Raw genomic sequence first — 23,337 nt, forward strand, 5'->3', positions numbered from 1 at the left:
TTAGGACAATTTTATCACTCCAGAAAGAAACCTTGACCCCATCCTCCCTCCCACCCCCCAAATTAATTATATTTTGATATAAGAAACAATTAGAAATTAAAATTTTTAAATAACATAATAACATCAAAAGTGAAATAGTTAGTGATAAATTTGACGAAACACTGCTGAGAGAAACTAAAGACCTGAATAAATGGAAAAGTATACCATGTTCATGGATTTGAATAATCAATATTATTACACTGCCCATTCTCTCCAGTTGATCTATAGATCCAGTACAATCCCAGTCAGAATCCCAGCAGGAAATCAGCTATATTCAAATTTTACAAATGATTTTAAAAATGCCAACAGGCCTTGGAAAGATACTGTTAAGAAAATGAAAGAGACAAATCACAGACTGGAAGAAAATATTTGCAAAACACATTTTGTATCCAAAATATATCTAGAACTCTTACAACTCAGTAAGATTTACAAACCAGTTTTTTTTTTAAAGATTTACTGGAGAAAGAAATGGCAAACCACTTCAGTATTCTTTCCTGTAAAATCCCGTGGACAGATGAGTCTGGTAGGTTACAGTCCATGGGGTCACAAAGAGTTGGACACGACTGAGTGACTTCAAATGGTTCCATATAAATTAAACAAAAAAAGAGAGATTTGAATTGATAGTTCAATAATTTTCTAATAAACTGAATGTAAAGCATATATGAAAAGATGCTTAAGGTCCTTGGACATGGGGGAAATACAAATTACAGCCACTGCGTATCTATTAAAATGTCTTAAGAGAAAAAGAAGAAATGAAAAACAACTGACAGTACCAAGTGCTGGTGAGATTGTGAAACTCAGACATTGCTGCTAGGAATGCGGCACAGTACAGCCACTTCGGAAAACAGTTTGACAGTTTGTTATCAAGTAAAACACATACTTATCTTGTGACCCAGCAGTCCCTCATCTAAGTGTTAAGAGAAATGAAAGCATATGTCTGTACAGAAACCTGTATACAAATGTCTAGGGCTTTATTCATATTAGCCCAAAATTAGAAACAACTGTATGCCATCAACCAGTAAATTGACAAACTGTGGTATGTCCATACAATGGAGTTCTACTCAGCAATAAAAAGAAACAAAATACAGGTACACCTAACAATGTGGATGAATTTCAAAGGCATTATGCTAAGTGAAAGAAGCTAGACACAATAAACTCCATATTCTGTGATTCCATTTTTTTATTTTTTTGACTGTCCTGGGTCTTCGTTGCTGTACAGGTTTTTCTCTAGTTGTGGCAGGCGGGGCTACTCTAGTTCTGGTGCACGGGCTTCTCATTTCAGTGGCTTCCCTTGTTGCGGAGCACGGGCTCTAGGGCTCACTGCTTCAGTGGTTGCAGCGCTCGAGCTGTGGCCTGCTGGCTCAACAGTTGTCTTGCTGTTGGGCTTAGTTGCTCCATGGTGTGTGGGATCTTCCTGGACCAGGGTTTGAACCCGTGTCTCCTGCATTGGCAGGCAGATTCTTTACCCCTGAGCCACCAGGGAAGCCTTGTGATTCCATTTATATGACGTTCTGGAAAAGGCAAAACCACAGGAACAAATCAGATCAGTGTTGCCAAAGGCTTAGGGGTGAGTGAAATGGACTCGGCTGCAGAGAGGCATGAGGGAAAACTTTTTGGATTGATGGAAATGTTCTATATCTTGATAGTGGTGGTGGTAATATTTGTTAAAGCTTGTTGAACTGTCAGTTAAAAAGGAAGAATCTTACTACATGTAAATAATACTTCAGTTTGAAAAAGCGTTAAAAAAGCAACCATGATATACCTCAGAGTTCAATTCAAGCCCTTTCTCCTTCATGAGGCTTCCCCTAGTCATCTCCTTGTTTCATGGCCCTCTGGTAAGTCCCTTCCAGGGCACGCATGTTTTTGGTTCCTGTTAACCCCAGCTTGGGCTTTCTTTGGCACAGTTGCCTCAGCTCCTCAGGGCAGTGACTTGCTGAACTCACTGATCTTTTAACACAGCCAGACCCTGCCTACAGCCAGCTCTGAGAGGCCAGGTGTGCTGGTGAGGTGCTGGAAGCTGGAGCTCAGACTGAGTGGGCTTCTTTGTCTTGTTCTCTCAAGTACCTCGCCTAAGCTCTTGCTCTCTTTTCCTCCACAGGTTGGGATAAACATTCCTATGGTTACCATGGTGATGATGGGCATTCCTTCTGCTCCTCGGGGACTGGCCAGCCCTATGGTCCCACATTCACTACAGGAGATGTGATTGGGTGCTGCGTCAACCTCATCAACGGCACTTGCTTCTACACCAAGAATGGCCACAGCCTTGGTGGGTACATAGGGGACCTGGGAGGGTCTGCCCTGTGGAGCCACTTTGGTTGATGAAGCCAGGTTTTGAAGCCAGAGCCATGCCGTATATACTCTGCTGAGCTCTGGGGAACTGCAGCCTCTTCTAAGCATCAGAGCCTTGAAAGGGGAGAAGAGTGTATAGGGGTTCTCCCTTTGCTAATCCATCCATTCAACAATATTTATTGAGCCTGGGTCAGTGCTGAGGGAGAGTAATGTCATGGTCATGCTCCTGGCCTGTGTGACACTCACTGGAGCAGGGTTTAGGGTTGATAAGCAGTTTGAGGGGCTCTAGTACATACTGGACAGTGGAAGTGATTTCTGTGCCAGTTGCCTGGGCCCAGACTTTGGCTGGCCCTTCTGTCGGGCTCTGGTTGCTATGGAGCCACAGTGAGGGCTGCTCTAGTACAGGAGGTAAACAGACAAGCTGGAGTCAGATGGGGCCAGGTCTCTTCTGGGCTTTTTGTGGTTAACAGACAGCAGCTTGGACAGAATTATGTTGAAAAGGTCCCTTTGGTTAAACTTAGAAGGACAAACTGACTGGAGTAAGGGCCGAGGAGGAGGCAGATGGCCTGAGACCCAGCCGTGGTGATGGGTGCAGACAACGGAGAACAGGCCTGCAGAGGCCTCGGGGTGGCGCAGCATGGATTGGTGACAGGTGGGGCACACTGGCGAGATGGGAACCTGGGAAAGTAGCTGGATTAGTGATGCCATCAACCAGTCAGAAACCCAGGGGCAGCAGCAGGCAGGTGGAGGATCTCTTGCAGAGCAGTCCTGTACACACAGAGAAACTTAGGATAGAACTTCAGAGAGAGGGGAATTCCGGCTGTTCTGACACCTTGCCCTGTCAGGGGTGGGTACTGTTTGGCCCTTGAGGGAGCAGAACCCACAGCCAGAGTGGCCGTGAGGTGGTACCTAATTGCTGAGCAGGCCTGCCTGAGTTTGCAGAGGTCTCTAATCCGGCAGAACCATACCAGCCAGGTTGACCAGAGGCTTTGCCACAAAGGGGAGTTGGGCATTTGATTTTGAACCCAACTCATAGGAGGCTCACTTCCCCTAGTTTCAGAGGCAGTCAGAAGGTGGCTGCCACTCCCCACATCCCTTATGTGGCTTCTCCAAGCCCGGGCAAAATCAGGGGACCTGCGTGGAAATCAGGTCTACTTGTGGCAGGTGATCAGGAGCCAGCATTCCTCAGCAGGGCAGTCAGATGCCATGGCCCGGAGTGGGCAGCCAGGAGCATAGCCCAGGTGCCGCAGAGCTGACCCAGCCGCACGTCCGGGAAACCCTCCCCTGACCCATGGCCACCTAGCCACAAGTGCTGGTATCCAGCCTGGAAGGAACTCGCTGCTCCACAGCAAGGCCTCATTCCCCACTCTGTTCTTGGACTCCAGCCATTTCTTGCTTCTTGACTCTTCTGCTGTCAGAGTCCAGGGGCCACTGTTACGGGCTCTCAGTCCTTGCCCAAGTCCTGCTTCACTTGCCCCTCTGGGCCAGGCCCAGTCCTGCCTCTCTGCTCTGAACACCTGCCCTCCTTACTTCTCTTCAGCTTGTCCTCACTTTTCTCAGAGCATGGCACCTGCTGTGGGACACGAGATTTGGGACATACTTACTGTTCTGTCTGCACCTGCGCCTCCCTCCTCTGGGCCCTCAACCCTTTGTCAGTCTAGATCCCTAAAGAGCTCATGGCCACCTCAGTGTCAGCCAGACCCTATCACTGCTTTTAAAAACTTATCTCCATAGTACATGTTTATATAGACCCCATGCTAGACCTTACACTTCTTGCAGTTAAACCTCCTTTAGGTCTGTATTGTCAGTTTTCTTAGTCTGTCAAGATCTGCTTTGGTCTTGCTCATCCTGTCTCCAATATTTGGTATCCTCTTCAGCTGTTCAGTTCAGCTCAGTCACTCAGTCATGTCCGACTCTTTGCGACCCCATGAACTGCAGCACACCAGGCTTCTGTGTCCATCCCCAACTCCCAGAGCTTACTCAAACTCTTGTCCACTGAGTCAGTGATGCCATCCAACCATCTCATTCTCTGTCGTCCCCTTCTCCTCCTGCCTTTTATCTTGCCCAGGATCAGGGTCTTTTCCAATGAATCAGTTCTTTGCATCAGGTGGCCAGAGTATTGGAGTTTCAGCTTCAGCATCTGTTCTTCCAGTGAATATTCAGTACTGATTTCCTTTAGGATTGACTGGTTGGATCTCCTTGCAGTCCAGGGGACTCTTAAGAGTCTTCTCCAACACCACAACTATATGTTAACAGCTACATGTTAACAATCTTTAACCATGTGTTATCCTAAATTTGGGTAAGCATGTTTCTGTGTGTTTTCAACAAGATACTGATAAAAATATTGGAAGAGGACAAGGCTGGATTTGAGCCCTTCAGCCTACAGCTTGTCCAGGTAGACACCAGCCATTTAAGAAGCACTTCAGTATGTTATTCTGAAGCTCACGTTTTTCTATCTTGCCCACAAGGATACTGCTGAGACTATACTAAAAAATGAATCTGACCTATCCTCTGCATCTTCTAGATCACAAAATTTAAAGGAAGGGTCAATGAACTCTGAGTGATAGACCACTTGGTGACTCTTCTAATGACCTTGTTTTCTTCTCACAAGCCAGTGTGTCAATGTGATGTGCTTCACACAGGATCATTGAGCCAGTGACTGCTCTCTCACCTCAGAACCTTTTTCCTTTTAGAGAAACAGAGTGACAATTCTTGCCTCCAGCTGCCCTGCTCCTTTTATTTGCTCCCTCGTCCTCTGTCACAGCACTCGCCCTGTGTGTCACTGGTCAGCTATCTATGTCATTGCTAGTTGTACACCATCTCTCTTGCTGGAGTTGGCAGCACTCTTAGGGCCAGGCTTACAGCTGGTTTCCTAGTGCCTCACGCAGGGCCTGGCTCCTGCGAGGTCTCAGCAAATACTTGACGGGAGGACAAATGAATGTTCTGAGTGAATGGAGACTGATGTCTCACCCACAAGTGGTCCCTGTGCTTCCAGAGTAATTTTTTTTTTTTCCTGCAAACCTTGGGATCTTAGTTCCCTGGTTAGGGATCAGACTCAGACCCCCTGCAGTGGAAGTATGGACTCTTAACCAACGGATCACCAGGAAAGCTCCTAGAGTAGTTTTTATGCAGGTTCTCTACATCCTCGGCCTCAGTGATCCCTGAGCTCTGGGTGTTTGGCTCAGGGTACTTCTCATCAGCAGGTTTGTATGTCCTATTTGCATCCTGGATCTTTGCCCGGACTTCTCAGATCTTCTCGTGGGCCATCTCATATCTTGCTATCACAGTGGCTTTGTGGAGACTCCTGGAGACCTGCAGGACTGTGGGAAGCAGTGTCGCCCTTGTCCAGTGCAATAGGGGGTGGAGTAGCCTCTCTCCACATCCTCCTGGATGCCTTCTCAAGTGCCACTGTGAGAAAGAGCTAGGTGAGCTGGGTAGGTCATCCCCTGGGCATGAGCTTGGCAGGTTCCTTGCCCTGTGGTGCAAGTCCAGCCAGCTCTACCTGGACCTCACAGTTTACAAGGCAGCTTTCACGCAGAATCTGTTTCTCCTTTCTTCTTGGGGTGTTGGGTGTATCATTACCCTCTTTTGTCAGGTAGGCTCAGAAAGATTTGGTGGCTTGTCAAAGGTCACACAGCAGGTAATTGATAGAGCCTGGACTCCCCCTTCTTCCAAAGTTCTGTGGGCCTCTCCACAAGCCTGGGAGCCCAGCAGCAGTAGCCCGGCCACATGGAGATCCATAGGGGCAGCTCCCATGCAGACCTGGTGGGTGGAGTGGGTGGACATTGAGGGGCTTCCAGAGTCCATCCTGCTGGTTCTGTGACCGCTGACTATGCACGTGGGGTTGGAAGTGGCCACAGGCGGGCAGGTCATGGGTTTATGAACTTCTTTCACTGAGGAGCAAAATGGCCCAATAAAGAATGTAAACATTTCTCTGTGCCTTGGTTTTTTCATATGTAAACCAGTGTCAGAGACAGTATACACCTTCCAGGCCTGTTCTGAATATTAAATGCTTCCTTGTAAGAGGTGAAACAAGTGCCCAGCACAGAGGAAGCACATGGGATGTGCTGGCTAGCTGACAGGATTCTGGCCTGAGGTTTCCTGGGAGGCCTGTCTTCAGACCCTGTTCTTTTGTCCTGATGGATTTCAGTTTCTTCTCTGCGTGGAGTTGAGGGAGAAGACAGGGACCTCTAAGTAGTCAGTGGTTTGAAAATCTCTCAAGCCAAAAGCTTAGGAACTTCTAGAGGATGTAATAAGAATTTATCTTAAAAAATAGGAAGACTGTGAGTCCTCGGGAGAGTCTCCTTTGGCTTTGAGTCACTTCTCAACCTGCAAAACATGAATGCTCTGGTTTATATACTGAGGCCCCTCTCCTGCTCAGGCCTGCTGATATGTTTTAGGTCTTGCTTCCCTCTACCCTCACTTCCTGTTCCAGACTGTGGTCCCTAGAAACACAGTCTCTTTTCTTGGCAGGAAGGCTCAGAGGGTACACAGGCCAGTATTAAACTGGGCTTTGTCAGCCCAGAATCTCTGGGGACCCTGGGCAAGTAGGGGCTGAAGATGGGCAGCTGCCACCCTCTCTGTCGCCACTTCTCTGTCAGTGTTGGTACGAATGACTAGTTTCTGCTGGTTTTATGACTGCTGGCAAATCACTTAACTGCTGAGGCTGGCTTTCCACATCTGTAAAATGGGGATAAGAAAGCCTGCTCCTTTAGTTGGTTAAGCACCAGATGTTAACACCTAACTAAGCACTCCCTTAGTTAGCACCATAGTTGGTCTACGGATCAGATGAGGTAATGGGTAGAAAAGAGCCTGGCATACAGAGTGAAAGTGAAAGGGAAGTCGCTTAGTCATGTCCAACTCCATGGACCCCATGGAGAGTGTAGCCTACCAGGCTTCTCTGTCCATGGGATTTTCCAGGCAAGAATACTGGAGTGGGTTGCCATTTAAATATGTGTTGGATCAAGAGAGTGTGATCAGGCCTGGAGAGGCCTCAGTATCGCTCATTTGGGTGTTGGTCCTTCCTAGCAGATTTTCCCCCAGAGGACAGAAATGCTGTGGACAAATACCCAAATATCAGACTTCACTTCTGGCCAGGATGTAAACCTACCAGGCCCTGGCTTGTGCTGGCCCTCCACCATAGGGGAGATGTGACCAGCCCCTCCCCCAGCCATTGTGACAGGCCCTCTGGGGGCCCGCAGAGGTGTGGGAATCCACCATGTGGCCTGATGACTGTTCCTTTCCCTCCGCAGGTATAGCCTTCACAGACCTCCCGGTAAGTACTGCTGTGGGGTCGTCTGCTCTGGCCCCTGGGGGCTGACAGGCATAGTGCAGGCACAGCGGGGTCCTGCCGTCTCCCCTCCCAGCGGTGTGTGCTGCGCCATCCGCTTGAAAGTATCAGTAAGGGGCCCTGCCAGCCTTCTCTCTCCAGCAGCAAGGCCTGGCCTTCCTCCACAGCTCTTAGTAGGTGACCATGACTTGTGGCATTTCCAGAGGCAGCCAGCGGGTGGGGCATGGTGTAGGCAGCAATGAGGTAGCTCCATGGCTCAGTTGGTCTGAATCAGTTCTGTGTGGGTTATACCCAGTGGACTCACGGGCAGAGTATAGAAAATTGTTCTGAAGTGTTAGGGAGCTGGGTCCGTGTGCATCCCCATCTGAGATCCCTGAGGAAATCCAGCACCCTTGTGGACTGAGCCTGCTACCATGCAGGGTAGCCCTGAGCCAGAGACTTGAGCTTTATGGGGTAAAGGGTCAGTTTTCCTGCTGATTTAGTTCAGGGCTCCCCCACCTCCTGCACCCCACTCCTTCTCGGTTATGAGTCATCCTGGGCCTCGTCACATGCAGGGCCTCCACCCAGAATGGTGGGAGTCTGGCCTGGCTATGTGCCCTGGCTGGTTCTGGAAGGAGGAAGGGTTTGCTGGCCCTGGGGCCTACTTAGGGATCCTGGGCACCCCTGTGACGCTCTAGGAATAGGAAATGCCCTCATGATCTGAGGGCCCTCCTCAAGCTCAGACTACAGCACCTCTGTCTGTGTATCAAAATCCTTCCCTCCTGCCTGGAGTCCCCAAAGGGTGGGCTGTGGTCCTAGGTGAAGCACACAGACACAGGAGAATTCTGACCCTGAGAGGGGAAGAGTCTAGTGGTGGAGATGTAACACGAAAAACTCAGATGTGGGTGTGACAGCACTCTCTGCCAAGTGCTGGGAAGGCTGAGCCCAGAGTGCGGTAACAGCACATGATAGGAATGATACGGGGCCTGAGGATGGAAGGTGGAAGAGAAGACTGGGAGCCCGGGGACAATGGGGAGGAAGCTGCCGAGACATTGGACTGTAGCATGGGAGCCATGTGAGGGAGTGACCTGGTAGAAGTTGGTCCAGGCAGGGGCTAGGGAAGCGGGGAGCCCCACACCCAGAGGACATGCCCAGACGTCACTGGCCAGAAGATCCTCCTCTGAGCCTCAGACAGGAAGGGCTTTTCTTTACCCTTTTCCAGTGTCAGGGGGTCCAAACCACTTAACGCCCTTGGCCCTACTCTCCCCTTCCTCCCCTCTTTTCCTGTCTCCCCGCATCCCTTCCTGCCCCGTCAGAACCCCTTTTTTTGTGGTCCTGATCGCTCTGAGAGGAGCCATCACCCACCCCTACAGCAGCTTCTCACAGGCACGCCTGCATTGTGGTGGGACCCGGCCTGCCTCTGTGTGCCCTGGCCGAGTCCCAAATGGGGGCCTTGGGCTTTGGGGATACTACAGCCTCTAATGCGGGGAAGGAGACTCCGCCTTGAGCCTGGCTTTTCTTTTGCTTTCTCCCCTCTAACTCTAGGGAGTAGTTTCTCTGCTCGGGAGTTGGGCAGCACTTGGCTTAGCCTTGCCCCCCCCCCCCCAAGCCATGTTGCAGTTCTCTCAGAGCCGAAGCAGTGGCCTGCAGGAGCCAGCGCCTCCCTGCTCTGTGCAGGTGAGATGAGGTGAGGCCCTGCTGCCCCCCCTTGCCCTCAAGGCCCAACTGACATTTCATTCTCCTCCTCAGGCCAACCTCTACCCCACCGTAGGCCTACAGACACCCGGGGAGATTGTGGACGCCAACTTTGGGCAACAGCCCTTCCTGTTTGACATTGAGGACTACATGCGGGAGTGGCGTGCCAAGGTCCAGGGCACTGTCCACTGCTTCCCCATCAGTGCCCGGCTTGGCGAGTGGCAGGCGGTGCTGCAGAAGTGAGTCCCCCGCCCCCACCCTTTCCCTGCCCTGCCCCCTCCCAGGGGCCTCACTCTCCCATAGACCCCTGAACTGCTGCAAGCTGCTCTTGTGAACTCTAATGCGTAGCGTTCCTTCTGGAAAGCACTCCCAGGATGACTCTGCCTGCTGCTCTCCTGCCCCTCTCTTAGTTTACTTCTCCAGAGCTGCTCCTGGTTGAGCCTGTGCCCCTCCACTGGATCAGAGGGCCCTGGATGTAATATCACTGGCAGGCTGTTTCCCTTCCCCAGCTCATCTTGCAGAGGATGTCCTAGGATGCCCTGTGGCCTCTTCCTCTGTGGACTTTTTTTCCATCATAGGGAGTATCTGTCATGCCATGACTCTGGCCTCAGGTCACTGCTCAGGGTCGGATCCACCTAAACCCCTTGCATCTGCAGCAGTGGTGGTGGGAAGAGAGACCTCCCTAGGGCCCACCTAGCTGACTCTTGGCTGATTAATTCCCAGACTCGCCTGAGGGCCAGTCTTGCTGAGAATCCCAAGGGAGGTCAGATACAGGTCTCTCTGCCACTTGCCAGCTGCAGGCCCGAGTGGGGCAATGAGCTGTACCCACTCTGCCAGGAGGTGGGTTAGTTTGTTGGCTTGGCTGTCAAGGATGGACAAAGGAAGGCTGGTCTCCTCCTAGCCCGGGTCATTGGCCTGTAGATGCCAGGGTCCTAGAGTCCAGGGGGTGGGGGTTGGGTATACACTGGGTTCTTCGTGCAGCCTTCTTTCTCGAGGGATGGATATTGTGGGAGGACTGAGGCAGGGGGTACGTGGCCAGAGCTTTCTCAGGAATAGCAGCATGACTCCATCTTGTCCCCAGCCCCAGAACTTAGAAACAGCCCCTCCTTGGAGGGCCAGATGGTGCCAGTCCCCACAGTAGGCTCGCTGGAACAGGCAAGGGGCGGGTTGAGCTGCCCCAGCTGTGTGGGGGAGGGGCTGAGGCTCTCAGCTGACAGGGCCTGGCCTTAGCACATGGATGTATTTGTTAATGTGTATGTATCTGTGTGCCTGTGTGTGTTCATAGGTAGTATTTGCTAAGTATTTCATATAACCCAAATCCTTTGACTTCATATAACTTCACTTTATGGGCATTGTTAATGGCTATATTATCTCACAGACACATTTTCCACAAGCCCCTTGGGTGGCTTCTCTTGGTGGTAGCTTCAGGTTATTTCCTCTCTTTTGCTGTGTAGGTCACCCTTTTATACATTAGAAGTTTTCTATATTTAAGATTATTTTCTGGGTATCCTTTCAAGAAGTAGAATTACTGAGTCAAGGGGACTGTACATTTTAGTGGCCCCTGATATGTGTATGGACTCATCTGAACCTTATTTTGTCAAGAATTTTTGCCCTTGTGTTTTTAATAGTATAATTATTATAATTCTTATTTGTAAGAAAATGTATGAATACATAATTTCATAATAAGAGGTCATATATATTGACTTGTTGCTTTGTGCCTAGGCACTCTATGTGGATCATCTCATTTACCCCTAAAACATAAGGGAACACTCAGCTGAACTTCTGTGCCTTCCACAGAACAGCCCTACAGACATTCGGGTTGGGCAGTTACAGTAATGACATTGACATATACACACACCATTGACATATACACATATACATACACACCATTGACACCCTTTCGTGCACATCAAACACGAGGGCTCCACGTGTGCCACTGCTTATATGTGCCAGTTTCGGGTGGGATTAAATGGTTTCTGGGCATCAGGTTTCTCAGGGCCATCTCCCAAAGACCATGTTCCTGTTGGCCATATTACTGCCTGAAACCATGGCTTCTGAACCTTAGATTTGTGGTGTATTGTGGAGTAACCTGGGTCGTGGGTTAGCTCCCTATCACCCTCTAGAGCCAGCACTCCTGAGGGCCAGGCTCACCTGAGCTGGAATGCTTCTGCCAGGCATGTGGGGTGCCTGCACAGGAGCTCCTGTGTCTGGAGAAGGTACGCACGTGGCATGCCTCATCCCCATCTGGGCAGCTGCCAGACTGCTTGGCTGGCCACCCTTCCGGGAAGCCCTCAGAGAGGCTCGCAGCAGCAGTCTCTGGGTTTGCCGCAGGTCACAGGAGGCGGCCGCTTCTGTGAGGAGATGGTGTGTGCTTCCATATGTACTCATGTTACCACACTTGCCCGCTTGTGGGCAGCATAACCCAGAGAACTGCAGCCACTCCTCAAGCTGGGAGGACCGCTCTGGTGACCTGCCCCTCCCCCCGCCTGACTGCATGAGCCGTGGGGGAAGTTTTCATTTTGTTTCAGCCCCTTTATTCTCATTCTGTGGAGGTTGCATCTTTAAGATATGTTTAGGGAGATAGTCTGACCCCCAGGGGGTCAGTGAGAAATGTAGTTCTTAAGTGTCAACCTTGAGCATTTCCTTTTTTCTAGCATGGTCTCGTCTTACCTGGTGCATCATGGGTATTGTGCCACGGCCACGGCTTTTGCCCGAATGACTGAAACCCCGATTCAGGAAGAACAAGCATCCATAAAGAACAGACAAAGTAAGGATGACTATCCTCTGCCCCTACCTTCCCTCCCTCACCTGTCCCTGCTCTTTGGCTCGTGGCAGCCTTGGGTAACCTGTCTGGAGTCTGTTCAGCTCAGATCCTCACCAGAAGACCAGCCCGCCACCCAGCCCTGGGCCCTGCTTCTGTCCCTCTTTCAAGGCAACACTGCCCCCGAGGACTGTCCCAGCATGGGGATGTCTCCTTGCAGGCATCCTAATGCACACTTGGATGGCCTGCTGCAAGCTGGGCCTTGTGTGGCTGGCTACCCCCGCCTCCATGCTTGTCTGCTTCCCCTGGCATTCAGGATTCCATGCAGCCCCCTATTCATGGTCTTCTGGAAAGAGTATGTTTGCATCTTACCAGTCCAGTGCCCTGCCTTGTCCACCATTTATTCAACCTGAGTCATGCTGCCTGCCCCTGGCCAGAGAGGGGATGAAGTTTTCAGGTGGGAAAGGCTGATGCTCCATGGCCGCTGTGGTAGAACTCTCTTTCCTTCCCACCTCTGCTCCTGCCCTTTGCCTTTGAAGGAGCCCAAGGAAGCTTTCCTGGTGTTCGTACTGGCCTGCCTGCTGCGTGTTTGGGGCTCTTGTGGAAGGAGGATGTGGGGAAAGAGGAAACAGCCCAGAAAAGAGATCAAGCAAGGGGAGGAGAGTGGGAGAGAGCAGGGGTGTGTGGACCATGTGTCTGTGTATGCCTGCCTGCGTCTCTCTGAGCCTCTTGTCTCTGTGCATGTGGGTGTGTCTGTGCCTCCCAGAGAATCTGTGCCCAGCCTGGCATACGGGAAGGGATCCCAGACTTGGGGTCTGTGAGTGAGAAGAGCCCCAGACCCAGAAGTCGCTCCCAGCAAGACGCACCAGGCCCCAGGGCAGGAGCACGATGCCAAGGGCCTGAGAGGTGTCAACGCCGGAGCTGCCAGCATGAGGAGGGTGATCTCCTCTCTCAGCAGGGGCCGCTGCAGCCCCTGAAGACCACTAACCTGTGGGCCCTGGCCCAGAGACCATGAACTCCCATTGCCATCCCTATGAGGCCTGAGGAGAGGAGTCTAGGTTTGAAGAGGAGCCTGTCAAGCCACAGAGCTGCCCAGGCGCCCACCCCCAGATTACACTCTCATAGCCAAGACCTCTCCCCCTGCCAGGTCCCTGGCAACCCGTACTCCATAGGAGCAGGCCTTTGAACTCACCCTCCTGCTTTTCTGGGCTGGGGGCGCCCACTCCTCCCTCTCCCCATGATTCTCTGAGGACTCCTTGACACTTGACAGAAACCAGGATCTGTTGTGGGCCTGGTGGCCAGGTTCTTTCTTTGGTCTCTTCTGTGAGCATCTCAGGGGGCTTGCCGCTCTGAGCCGGCCTGCTGGACTGGCGGCTGACCTGTGCCCGGGCCTGGCAGTGCGGAGACATGTGGGGGTCTGTGGCCGCACTCTCACTGCCTCGCTTTTTCTCTTCTCAGAGATTCAGAAGCTGGTGCTGGAGGGCCGAGTGGGGGAGGCCATTGAGACCACACAGCGCTTCTACCCAGGGCTGCTGGAGCATAATCCCAACCTGCTCTTCATGCTTAAGTAAGTCTGGGCCCCTGCCAGCTCCCTCCCGTTGCCCCACTGGTGGTGGGAATATGCAACCCAGACCAAGCCCAGAGCATGGCTGCTCTGCTCCTTCCGCAGGTGCCGGCAGTTTGTGGAGATGGTGAACGGGACTGACAGTGAGGTCCGCAGCTTGAGCTCTCGAAGCCCCAAGTCCCAGGACAGCTACCCTGGCTCCCCCAGCCTCAGTCCCCGCCACGGCCCCACTGGTTCCCACACGCACAACGCAGGTCAGCCGCTCTCCAGAGGGCTCTGGGAAGAACTGGTGTGGAGAAGCGAGGCCATCCGGACGCCCTTCCCCAGGATGGGCTTGGGGCTTGCTGCTGGATGGGGGGGGATGGGAAATGGGACCACTGCAGTTACTCCCGGGCCCCTGCTGGGCAGCAGGCTGGCCCTCCTCTTCTGACTGTCCCCTGGCTTTTAGGAGCAGATAGCCCCAGCTGCAGCAACGGCATTGCCTCCTCCAAGAGCAAACCGAACCACAGTAAATACCCTGCACCCAGCTCGTCCTCGTCCTCGTCATCCTCCTCATCCTCCTCATCTCCCTCCTCAGTGAATTACTCCGAGTCCAACTCTACAGATTCCACCAAGTCCCAGCCCCACAGCAGTACCAGTAACCAGGAGACCAGGTACCTGTTCCGCTCAGCTTCTTCCTCCCGCTCTGTGCCCATTGCAGCCTGTCCTGTGAGCACCCCCCTGCCCTGTATCCCTGACTTCCCTGCCAGCCCTGTGCCTGGAATAGTAGTTGTGGACCTGCCAGGCCAGGCTTTGGCTTCAGCTTCCTGTCTAGCTCATGATTCAGCTGCCGCTTCCCTTGGCCCCATCTTTCCAGAGGCGCTGGCACTGAGAATGTGGTTGCCTCCAGGATACCAGGTCTCTCAGAACACCTGGGGTCTATACTAAAGGAGGTTTTTCTGGGCTCAGCTCTCAGCCAGTTTGGGCTGGTAGAGGTTATAAACTGCAGACTGTAGGTGGCCCTAAGCGCCCCGGCATGCTTCAAGGCTGACCCAGGTTTGGCTCCCAGACACGCCTGTCATGACTCACTTGCCCTGGTCATTGGGGATCTAGGGGTGCTCAGAAGGTGTGTGCCACCTCAGAGGAGGGCTGGGGAGGCGAGGGTCACAGAGGCAGCGTCGGGACCGGAGTGGGAATGAGGTGACAAGCCCCTGGGGATGGCTGGCATCACAGTAGGGCCCAAGTGTTGGAGCCTGAGAACCTGGGAGCTTTAGGGACCTCAGTTTATCCACAGCAGCCTGTGGCTAAAGCCTCAATGGAGGCCCACCCAGGCTGCGCCAACCACATCCACTTAGCCAGCTGCCATCTCCACCCTTCTCCACAGTGACAGTGAGATGGAGATGGAGGCAGAGCATTACCCCAATGGTGTGCTGGAGAGCATGTCCACACGCATCGTCAATGGTGCCTACAAGCATGAGGACCTGCAGACGGATGAGTCCAGCATGGGTAAGGCCGTGCCCTCACCCGCCCGCTCTTGCGTAGGTGGTGGTGCTCAGTCTGGGTCTCCCCTCACTGGAGGTGGGGGTGGGGCTGGGTAGGGTGATCCACTGCCTCTGTAGCCATCACAAGTGGGTGTTTGTGATGTGAAGACCTCGGCCTGCTGCCCAGGCCAAGTTCCCGCATTAGTGGCTGGAAGGGGTTGGTGAGAGCAGGTAGCCTTATGAACCCCCTTGCATCCTGCACAGGGTGGGAGAGGGAAAGCTTCCAAGTCCTGCCTGACCCCTAGACCCCATGCTGGGTAGACTCAGAACAGCTCAGCTCGGGGTGGTCCCCCTGCGCCTCTGAGCCCTCGCTCCCCTGGGCCTCTCAGCCCTCGCTTGCCTCCACCAGAAGGGCACCCCCACCCCCATCCCCAACCTAGGTCCTTCTTGCCATGTTCTCTTTGGGGTCCCCACCCTAGTCCTCCCTTGTCTGTTTGTGCCCTCCCAATGTGCCCCCTGCTGGGCTCTGGGTGCAGATGATGGGCATCCGCGGCGGCAGCTCTGCGGGGGCAATCAGGCAGCCACGGAAAGAATTATCCTGTTCGGCCGCGAGTTGCAGGCACTGAGTGAGCAGCTGGGCCGGGAGTATGGCAAGAATTTGGCCCACACGGAGATGCTACAGGTATGGAGCAAGCCAGGCCCTCATACAGAATGGGCCCCTATTTGGTAGTACAGGGGTATGGTGACTCTGGGAGGGCACTGGGAGCAGCAGCAATAGGAGAGCGTGAGCTCTAGACAAGACTGCAGTGGGAAATGGGACATCGGGGTATTTTGTGCCCTCCCTGACGCCATGCAGGGCCCCGTATCCCCCCTGGAGCCATGGGGGGTGGTGGTGCGTACCACAGTCCTCTCAGAAGTGCTCTGTTCCTTAGGATGCCTTTAGCCTGCTTGCCTACTCAGACCCCTGGAGCTGTCCAGTTGGCCAGCAGCTTGACCCCATCCAGAGGGAGCCTGTGTGTGCCGCCCTCAACAGCGCCATTTTAGGTAAGTGGCGCTAACAAAAATAAGCTGTCCCAGGAGGGCCTGGGGTGGCCCCGTCACCCCTTGTTTGTCCAGATCAGGGCAGCAAACTCTGCCCAGAGGCTTTCTGGTGGCCCGCAGGACTCTTGGGCTCCTGTGGTAGAACCCTGACCTCCCTCTGCCCAACTGAGTTGGCCAGCTAGATCACAGTGGGCTCATAGCTAGACTATGACCTGGGCCCAGGCCAGCTCACTGCTCCAAAGAAAGCTCAGGTCCACAGGCTCTTGACAGGGCCATAGCCTGGTGGTTTGGACACACACGAAGGCATGTGAACTCTCTCTTCCGAGAGATTCTGTCCTCTCCCCCCACCTTCTGCTCCCAGAGGAACTTGGACCTGGGCTCAGCCCTGATCAGGGCAGTGACCAGGCCTTGTCTCTTCCCCACAGAGTCTCAGAACCTGCCAAAACAGCCCCCGTTGGTGCTCGCCCTGGGCCAGGCATCTGAGTGTCTACGGCTCATGGCCCGAGCGGGCCTGGGATCTTGCTCTTTTGCCAGAGTCGACGACTACTTGCACTAGCTGACCACACTGGCTGGCCCCGCGTGGCCCTCCCTCGGCCCCAGGGCTGGAGCAGCCCTGCCCTCCATCAGCACCTGGTGCAGGGACCCGGAAGCCACGGGCAGAGTCCACTCCTCCTGCCTGGCCTCTTCTGTTCCTTTCCTCCCTTCCTTCCTTCCTTTCTTTTTCTCCCACCTTCAGTCTCTCTCTCTCCCCCCTTCACGTGCAGTGGCCTATGACACAGTATTGGCTGGTTACTCTTCATGTAGCACCTTCTATTTTGAAAAGAGGGGGGTTGTTTTGAGGAGAGGTTGGGGTTTTTTAATCTTTTTTTTCCCCTCCTCCTGACTGAGCCACCAGTATTTATCTCTGGAGAGTTTGTGCTGAGCTGGTTTCTGCTAATTTAGTGATGAAGCCTATCCACGTTGGTGATAGCTTATTATTTTCATAAGTAAAAAAAAATGAGATTATATATATAAATATATATATTAAAAAAAGACACAGTATTTATCGTAGTGTTAGTGGTCCAGCACCTCTTGGGTGAGGCTGTCCAGACACCATGTTTTTATTTGAGTCCCAACTCATCAAAAAAAGAATCATCTCTGTCACCTCAGCCAAGGGATTTCTTTATTTCAGGCTTCCCCTTTGTTGAACTACAGGCCCAGCTGCAGCCTAGGAAAGCCCAGTAGGCCTTGGGAGCCTCATAGTGGGCAGGATAGGCTAAGCTGGTTTGCAGCATCTGAGAGGTGTGGGTGCCTAGGCCTCTGAGAGTTGAACTGAGCAGAGAACTGCAGGGCCAAGGGGCCACAGAAGAGATGACTTGGCCCAGGGCTAACAGCAAAGCGAGGGAGGAGAGGGTCCTCGGCCAGCACGCTGTCCACCATCCTACCTTGCCTCTCACTGCCTGCCTTGACTCTCTCTTCCCTTTTCAACATCCCGCCTTTCCTTGTTGTTAAGATGGCCAAATACTTCATTTCCTCTAAATTGATTGCCTGGGAACTACCTGCCTTCGACCCGAGAGCTGCTGTGTGTCAGGCTGCGGGGAGGGAGTCTCCTACAGGGAGGCCCCTGGGCACAGGGGCTGCCTTCTTCCTGCCTGGGTCTTCATCGTCTCTGCACAGCTTGGATGGAATCGACACTTCCTGTTGAGAAGCCAGGACCTTGTGGAGGCAGATTTGTGGACTGCTCGTCGCCAGAGTGGATGGAACCTTTGACCCCCCAGGCCAAGCCTCGCTGTAGCTGTGCCAGGCAGCTCCCTGCAGTTTGGCCCCAGTCATTCTTAGGAAAGACTGTTATGAGTATTTGCTGGCCAGAGGAAGGGAACTCATGGGCTTGACAGATGTCCCACTGTCCATGTCCGACGGATCCTCACAGCTAGTGGGTCAGAAACCGTCTTAGTACTGCCATCAGGGAATCAGGAGAGGAAGGGCTAAGATGGAGGCCAGGACTTGAGCAGGCTATCTGTGGAGAGGACTGACCGCCCACGGGAAGGAAAGGGAGGTGCCCTCCCAGAGGAGCAGGAGGAGGGGCCGGGATTTCCCCATCTGCTTCACAGTGGGAGGAAATGGCACGGACAGCCCCCGCTAAGGGGCAAGGTCAGAAGTCAAGCTTCCAGTCCCTGCCTGGATCTGGGTTCTCCATTAGTGCATACTGGAATGGTTGGAAGTGGCCTGAGGTGCCCACTGGGACTTGCTGGGCCTACAGCTGGACAAGAGAAATAATTGAGTTGAACTAAGTGCTGGTGATGGGGTCAGGGCCCTCGGCCCTGTGCTCCCCCAGAATTCTGTCCCGGGACACACCCTGAAGGTTGCTGCTTTTTCTTGGTCCCCACTGGGGCCCCGGCTGGCAGCCCAGAGACCACAAAGCATCAGGAAGGTGGTGTCCTGTCTGTGAAGGAAATTCATCCTCTGCAAACCTGGGAATGCCCAGCTCCCAAACCAATGGGTTGGAAAAATCAGGCTATTAAAATGATTGGAAGCACTCAGGACTGGGAATTAAAACCAGAGACTTTTGCAATTGGAATGAAGTTCAGAGACCATCTACTCCACCAATCCTCTCGTTTTATAGATAAGGAAACAGGCCCAGGAGATTAAGTGAGTTGGCCAAAGTCACTCAACAGATGGGGGCAGAACTGGGACTAAGCTCCTCCCTGTGGCTTGGACAACACTGTTGAGTCCTAAAGCTGAATGGCAGGCGAGGGATTAGGCTGGTGAGGCCTCCAGCAATGTCTAAGCAGCTGGTACCTTCAGGGGTGTGTCAGGGGTGGGGATAGGTGCCTGGGCTTGGGTTGTGGAGCGGCTGAGAGGGCCCTGGAGGGCTCAGGACAGCTGTGTGCTGCTCGGGGTTGGGTGTCCGCCTGGCTCACGCTCAGTGCCCATGGCCACCTCCCCATTTTCTGTGCCTTATCTCACTGTTTCAGCTGAGTCCAAGTTGTTTACTCTGTTCCTCTCCAAAGGGGCACTGTGTCCCAGTTGGACAGCTCACCTTCGGGACATTAGCCTTTGCCCCACAAGCCGTGGAGAGGACCAAAATCAAGCTGCTTGAGCCCACTGTCTTGCTGATAGTCCAGGCCTGCCTGCCAACCAGCGGAGCCCCTGCTGCACACCCAGGCCTACCAGCCTACTTCCAGGAGCCGAGAGTGGGGCAGGCACCTGGGAGGAGTCCTGGTGAAGAACTGGACTTCAGCCAAGGAGGCAGGAGGAAGACCTGGCTCTGTTGGGTCGTTCAACTCTGGGGGAGCAGCCTTTCCCTCTTACCTTTTCCTCTTGTTCCACCAAATGGTCGCTCTTTCCCAGAGCAGAAACTGGCGGACATGCAACGATAGCCAGAACCCCTGTCCCTCACCCACCTGGGTCTGTGGCTGGTCATGGGCTGGCAGAACAGGGACACCAAGAGATGGAGAAGGGGGACTTCCCAACCTCCCAGCATCTTCCTAGCCCGTAAGCAAGCACAAAGATGAGGCAGAGATCTGTCAGAGCTGAAAGTTCCTTTGGTTGCTCACAACTCAGGTATGCACACCGTGTGGCAGCTGGGCAGCGGAGCCCTACTTGACCGTGAGTCCCGTGCACCCAGACCTGTGGCCAGATATGGACTCTGGCTGCCTCAGGCGCCGCCTCTTTGCATAGGGTTCTCCTCCATTAGTAACTGCAGCCGACTCGGACGTCCTCCACATTGTGCACACTGGTTCTGCCTTTGTCCTCGCAAGTTGATACTTGGCATTAGCATGAAACTTGTGGGTGTGGGAGGGTTTAGAGAGAATTCTAACACAAAACATCCTATTAAATTGTACTTGAGAGATGAAAAAACTCCTGTTGTATTTTGACAGAATTATTTTTATTAAAATACACATCCATGAGCAGTCATGAGTGTCTAGTCTCTGTTGTGAGTCTTACTGGGATTGACCATCCCTAGTGTAACACAGCTGTCCTGGCAGGCTTGGCCCCTTCCCAGTTTATCTGTTGGGAGTGCCCAGGCCCTTGGTGTCTCCTCAAGGACCCCGAAGACTTTTGCAAGACCCCAAAGAACATAGGTACTCACGCTTTTGATTCTCTCCTGCGAAACAACCTTCATCTGAAACAAAAATTCAAAAAGGTGGGCCATAAGACCGCCTCTCCTCAAAATAAGATATTTACTTCTTTATTTGGCTGTGTCAGGTCTTAGTTGCGGCACTCAAGATCTTTGCTGTGGCACACTGACTCTAGTTGTGGTGCACGGGGCTCCAAAGCACATGGGCTCCATTGCCCCATGGCATGTGGGATCTTAGTGATTGAACCTGCATCTGCTGCATTGCAAGATGGATTCTTAACCACTGGACCACCAGGGAAGTCCCCAAATAAGATGTTAATACATTCCAAATATGGTCACTCCAGACACTGTACAGAAAACTCTTAAAGGGTATCAAGGTTAGCTTCCTTTCAGTCCAAGGGAAAAACTCATGCTGAAAAATCATAGTTTGGGTGACCCTGGGACATGAACTTTTCTCATCTTCAGTTTCCCCATTAACTTGGTTAATTCTGCTGCTCCATGGTAATAGAGGATTACAGCATGCTTAGAGCAGGGCTTGGCACACACAGCATACACCATTGCCCTGCCTCCATGAGGGTGTCCCCTGGTGTGACAGGCTTGCTTCTGCCTCAAGCTGCCTCCCCTGCCCCCAAGGCACCAGGGTTTTATGCAGAGGAGGGATAAAGTAGATGATGCTTCTGTTCACCTGGAGGTAAGACTAGAAGCAAAGAAAAGGCCAAGGTCAAACACAAGAAGGCAGGTTGGAGAAATATTTAGCGGATATTAGCATCACAGGATGTGATGTGAGGGAGATTAGCAAGAGACAAGGCAATTGCATGCAAGATAATACAGGCAACTGGTGGTGGCTAAGTCACTGGGGTGAGGAGGTTTGCTGGAGAGCATATAAATCCGTATCTCAGAGAGACATTTCCTGGAATTGGAAAAGGATTCTGTGCCCTAGTAAACAGCAAAAACGGTCATGGATGCTCAGAGTAAACATCAGCTGCTAATTAAAAGCTCTAAAGATTCTGTCTTAAGATGTGTAGCTTAATCCAGTATTTTCCAAACTTGCATTACTACAGAATGCTTCACTCAAGGCCATTTTACAGGACTCGGAGGGAAAAGCTCGCTTCTCGGCCTTTTGGCTCAGATCAAGTGTAGTATGGGGACTTCTCGGGTGGCAGAGTGGTCAAGAACCCGTCTATTAATGCAGGGGACGTGAGAGACGCAATTTCCATCCCTGGGTCGGGAAGATTCCCCTGGAGTAGGAAATGGCAACCCGCTCCAACACTCTGGTCTGAAGAATTCCTTGGACAGAGGAGCCTGGCGGGCTCCATGGGGTTGCAAAGAGTCAGACGCCACTGAACGACTGAGCAAAGGGAAAAGCTAGTGTAGAAGGAAGAGTGGCGTATTAGATTAAGTACAAATGTCCTGGTTCCATAAGTAAAGCCACGGTAAATTCATTTCCCTCCAGACACATTTCCAGCGTAGTTTGTTTTATGCCAAGGTTTATAGGTTATTTTCGCTACTCTAACAGACAGTATGGTGAAACAAAGGGTAGTCTCGTTACAAAGTCTTGTTTACTGGTGGGAAAACCGGTTCCAGTAAAGAGATCAACGGGGACTGAGGCCGCAGTCTTGAAAAGCACTGACATGTAAGAACAACCAAAGAACATCCAGAAGAAGAGGAGCCCAGATACGCACGAAAAAGCGAGTCTTTAGGAGTCAGAAAGCCGGGAAGTCCGGCGAGTTCGAGAGAAACTGTTGTTCTGCAAAGATAGATGTCATCCAGCAGCAGACCTTCCTTCATTCCAAGACAACCAAGGACCACCACAGTACTCAGAACCTCCTTGCTCTTCCATCCAGGCGACCGACTGGGAAAAAGCCTAGGCTGGGAAACCGTCCCCTCCGCCGCCTCCACCGCCGGAAACGAATGACCAGGGCTTCCAGCCAGACGGCTTTACCTCCGCCCGGAGCCAGTGAGCATGCGTAGCTCCTGGACATGGCCCCTCCCAGCTCTGGTCCTCCCAGTCACGGAGCATGCGCAGACTTCCTGCCGTCCCGCCCCTGCTTTTCCAGAGACCCCGGTTCCTTAGAAACCAGGCGGCGCGTTCCCCGTGGCGGCGCGCTGGATTCCGGGGCCCGCGCGTCCGTGGAAGCCTCCCTCACGCATCGCCAGCGGCTGCCGATACCCGTCCGGGCCCATGGTCTCCAGGGCGGCGCAGGGCGGGGGATGCCAGCGTGCCAGGTAAGAGGGGGCCCGCGACGGCGGGTGAGGATGTAGAAGGGCATGGCGCGGCGGCGAGCGGGCGCTGGCCGGGCCTCCTCGGCGGGGATACGTAGCGCCGGGGCTGGAGGGGGCCGTTCTAACTGCCAGCGCGGGCTCGGAGTTCGGGAGTCGCCCCGGAGTTGGTCCTCTCACCTCAGAGATAGGACCTGCAAGTTTGGTCGTAGAATTGTAGAATTTTGGCTCCTGGAAGGACCTTGGCCATAACCCATCCCTTTACTGGACGCGAAAACCTAGGCTCCCGTGTCCATTGCCGACCAGCACCCCTTACCTGTGTGAGGACCGCCGCTTTGTGGCTTAAGGATATGAGGTATGGGAACCTCAGACAAAGGGCACTTGGCGTAGCTGGTCCATCGTCTTTCACAGTGAGAAGGGACCTGAGGGGACATGTCTTTATTTAAGGAAAGAGAGTTTAGGTGGCAGGTCGGAGAAGGGACACTCCAGAAGGTGCGGGTGGCTCAGCCAGTCCCGAGTGTCCGCAGGCCACATCTCTCTGGGCCTGGCTTACCTCTGAAGCTCAAGAGGGAAGCAGATGGGCTTGCGGAGACAAAAGGTGAGGTGAAGTATTCTCAAGGCATTATCACATGAATGGTGACGGAGAAAGAGGGGTCCGGAAGATCAGGACTTGTGAATGGTTGTGTGAAGCGTTACTGCAGAATCTAAAGAACCAGACAGGAATAGAAAAGTTTAAATCTGCCTTGGAGAAACACCAAGGAAGGTTATAAACATTACTTATCGTCAGCGTTCCCACGGTGTCATTGCTGAGGGCAGGACACAGGAGGAAGGAAGTGGTGACTTTTGAATATCCAGAGCCTGGTGGCACAGGGCACAGAGGACCTTTGAAGCTATGGGGCACAAAGGTTGGAGATCGAAGAGCCCTGAATCTGTGACCCT

General features: G+C 52.9%; 2 protein-coding genes and 1 long non-coding RNA gene across 8 annotated transcripts in view; 2 read left to right on the forward strand and 1 right to left on the reverse strand.

The window, feature by feature from the left end:
- Positions 1-20,011, forward strand: part of RANBP10 (RAN binding protein 10) — a 57,388-nt gene extending 37,377 nt beyond the window's left edge. Inside the window, exons 4-14 of the mRNA XM_020885093.2 lie at positions 2,138-2,305; positions 7,581-7,603; positions 9,347-9,531; positions 11,947-12,059; positions 13,512-13,620; positions 13,723-13,871; positions 14,066-14,270; positions 14,981-15,102; positions 15,614-15,759; positions 16,010-16,121; positions 16,544-20,011. Of these exons, the coding sequence (XP_020740752.1) occupies positions 2,138-2,305; positions 7,581-7,603; positions 9,347-9,531; positions 11,947-12,059; positions 13,512-13,620; positions 13,723-13,871; positions 14,066-14,270; positions 14,981-15,102; positions 15,614-15,759; positions 16,010-16,121; positions 16,544-16,674 (1,463 nt within the window). The 3' untranslated portion in view covers positions 16,675-20,011. The remainder of the gene's footprint in view (positions 1-2,137; positions 2,306-7,580; positions 7,604-9,346; positions 9,532-11,946; positions 12,060-13,511; positions 13,621-13,722; positions 13,872-14,065; positions 14,271-14,980; positions 15,103-15,613; positions 15,760-16,009; positions 16,122-16,543) is intronic.
- Positions 19,965-23,248, reverse strand: LOC139029900 (uncharacterized). Its single transcript, XR_011482183.1, has 3 exons — positions 22,952-23,248; positions 22,715-22,820; positions 19,965-22,592 (listed from the first exon to the last, which is right to left on the reverse strand). It is a non-coding gene; the product is annotated as an uncharacterized lncRNA (long non-coding RNA).
- GFOD2 (Gfo/Idh/MocA-like oxidoreductase domain containing 2) overlaps positions 22,198-23,337 on the forward strand; it is a 38,797-nt gene continuing 37,657 nt past the window's right edge. For 4 of the 6 annotated variants that reach the window (XM_020884991.2, XM_020884996.2, XM_020884994.2 and 1 more), the window contains exon 1: positions 22,198-22,404. The gene's annotated coding sequence lies outside the window, so the exon portion shown is untranslated. Of the gene's footprint in view, positions 22,405-22,536; positions 22,754-23,337 lie in introns of those variants that run through there. The other 2 variants (XM_020884988.2, XM_020884995.2) reach the window with 1 other exon arrangement.

The sequence above is a fragment of the Odocoileus virginianus genome, chromosome 20 (assembly GCF_023699985.2).
Source record: "Odocoileus virginianus isolate 20LAN1187 ecotype Illinois chromosome 20, Ovbor_1.2, whole genome shotgun sequence".
Lineage (NCBI taxonomy): Eukaryota > Metazoa > Chordata > Mammalia > Artiodactyla > Cervidae > Odocoileus > Odocoileus virginianus.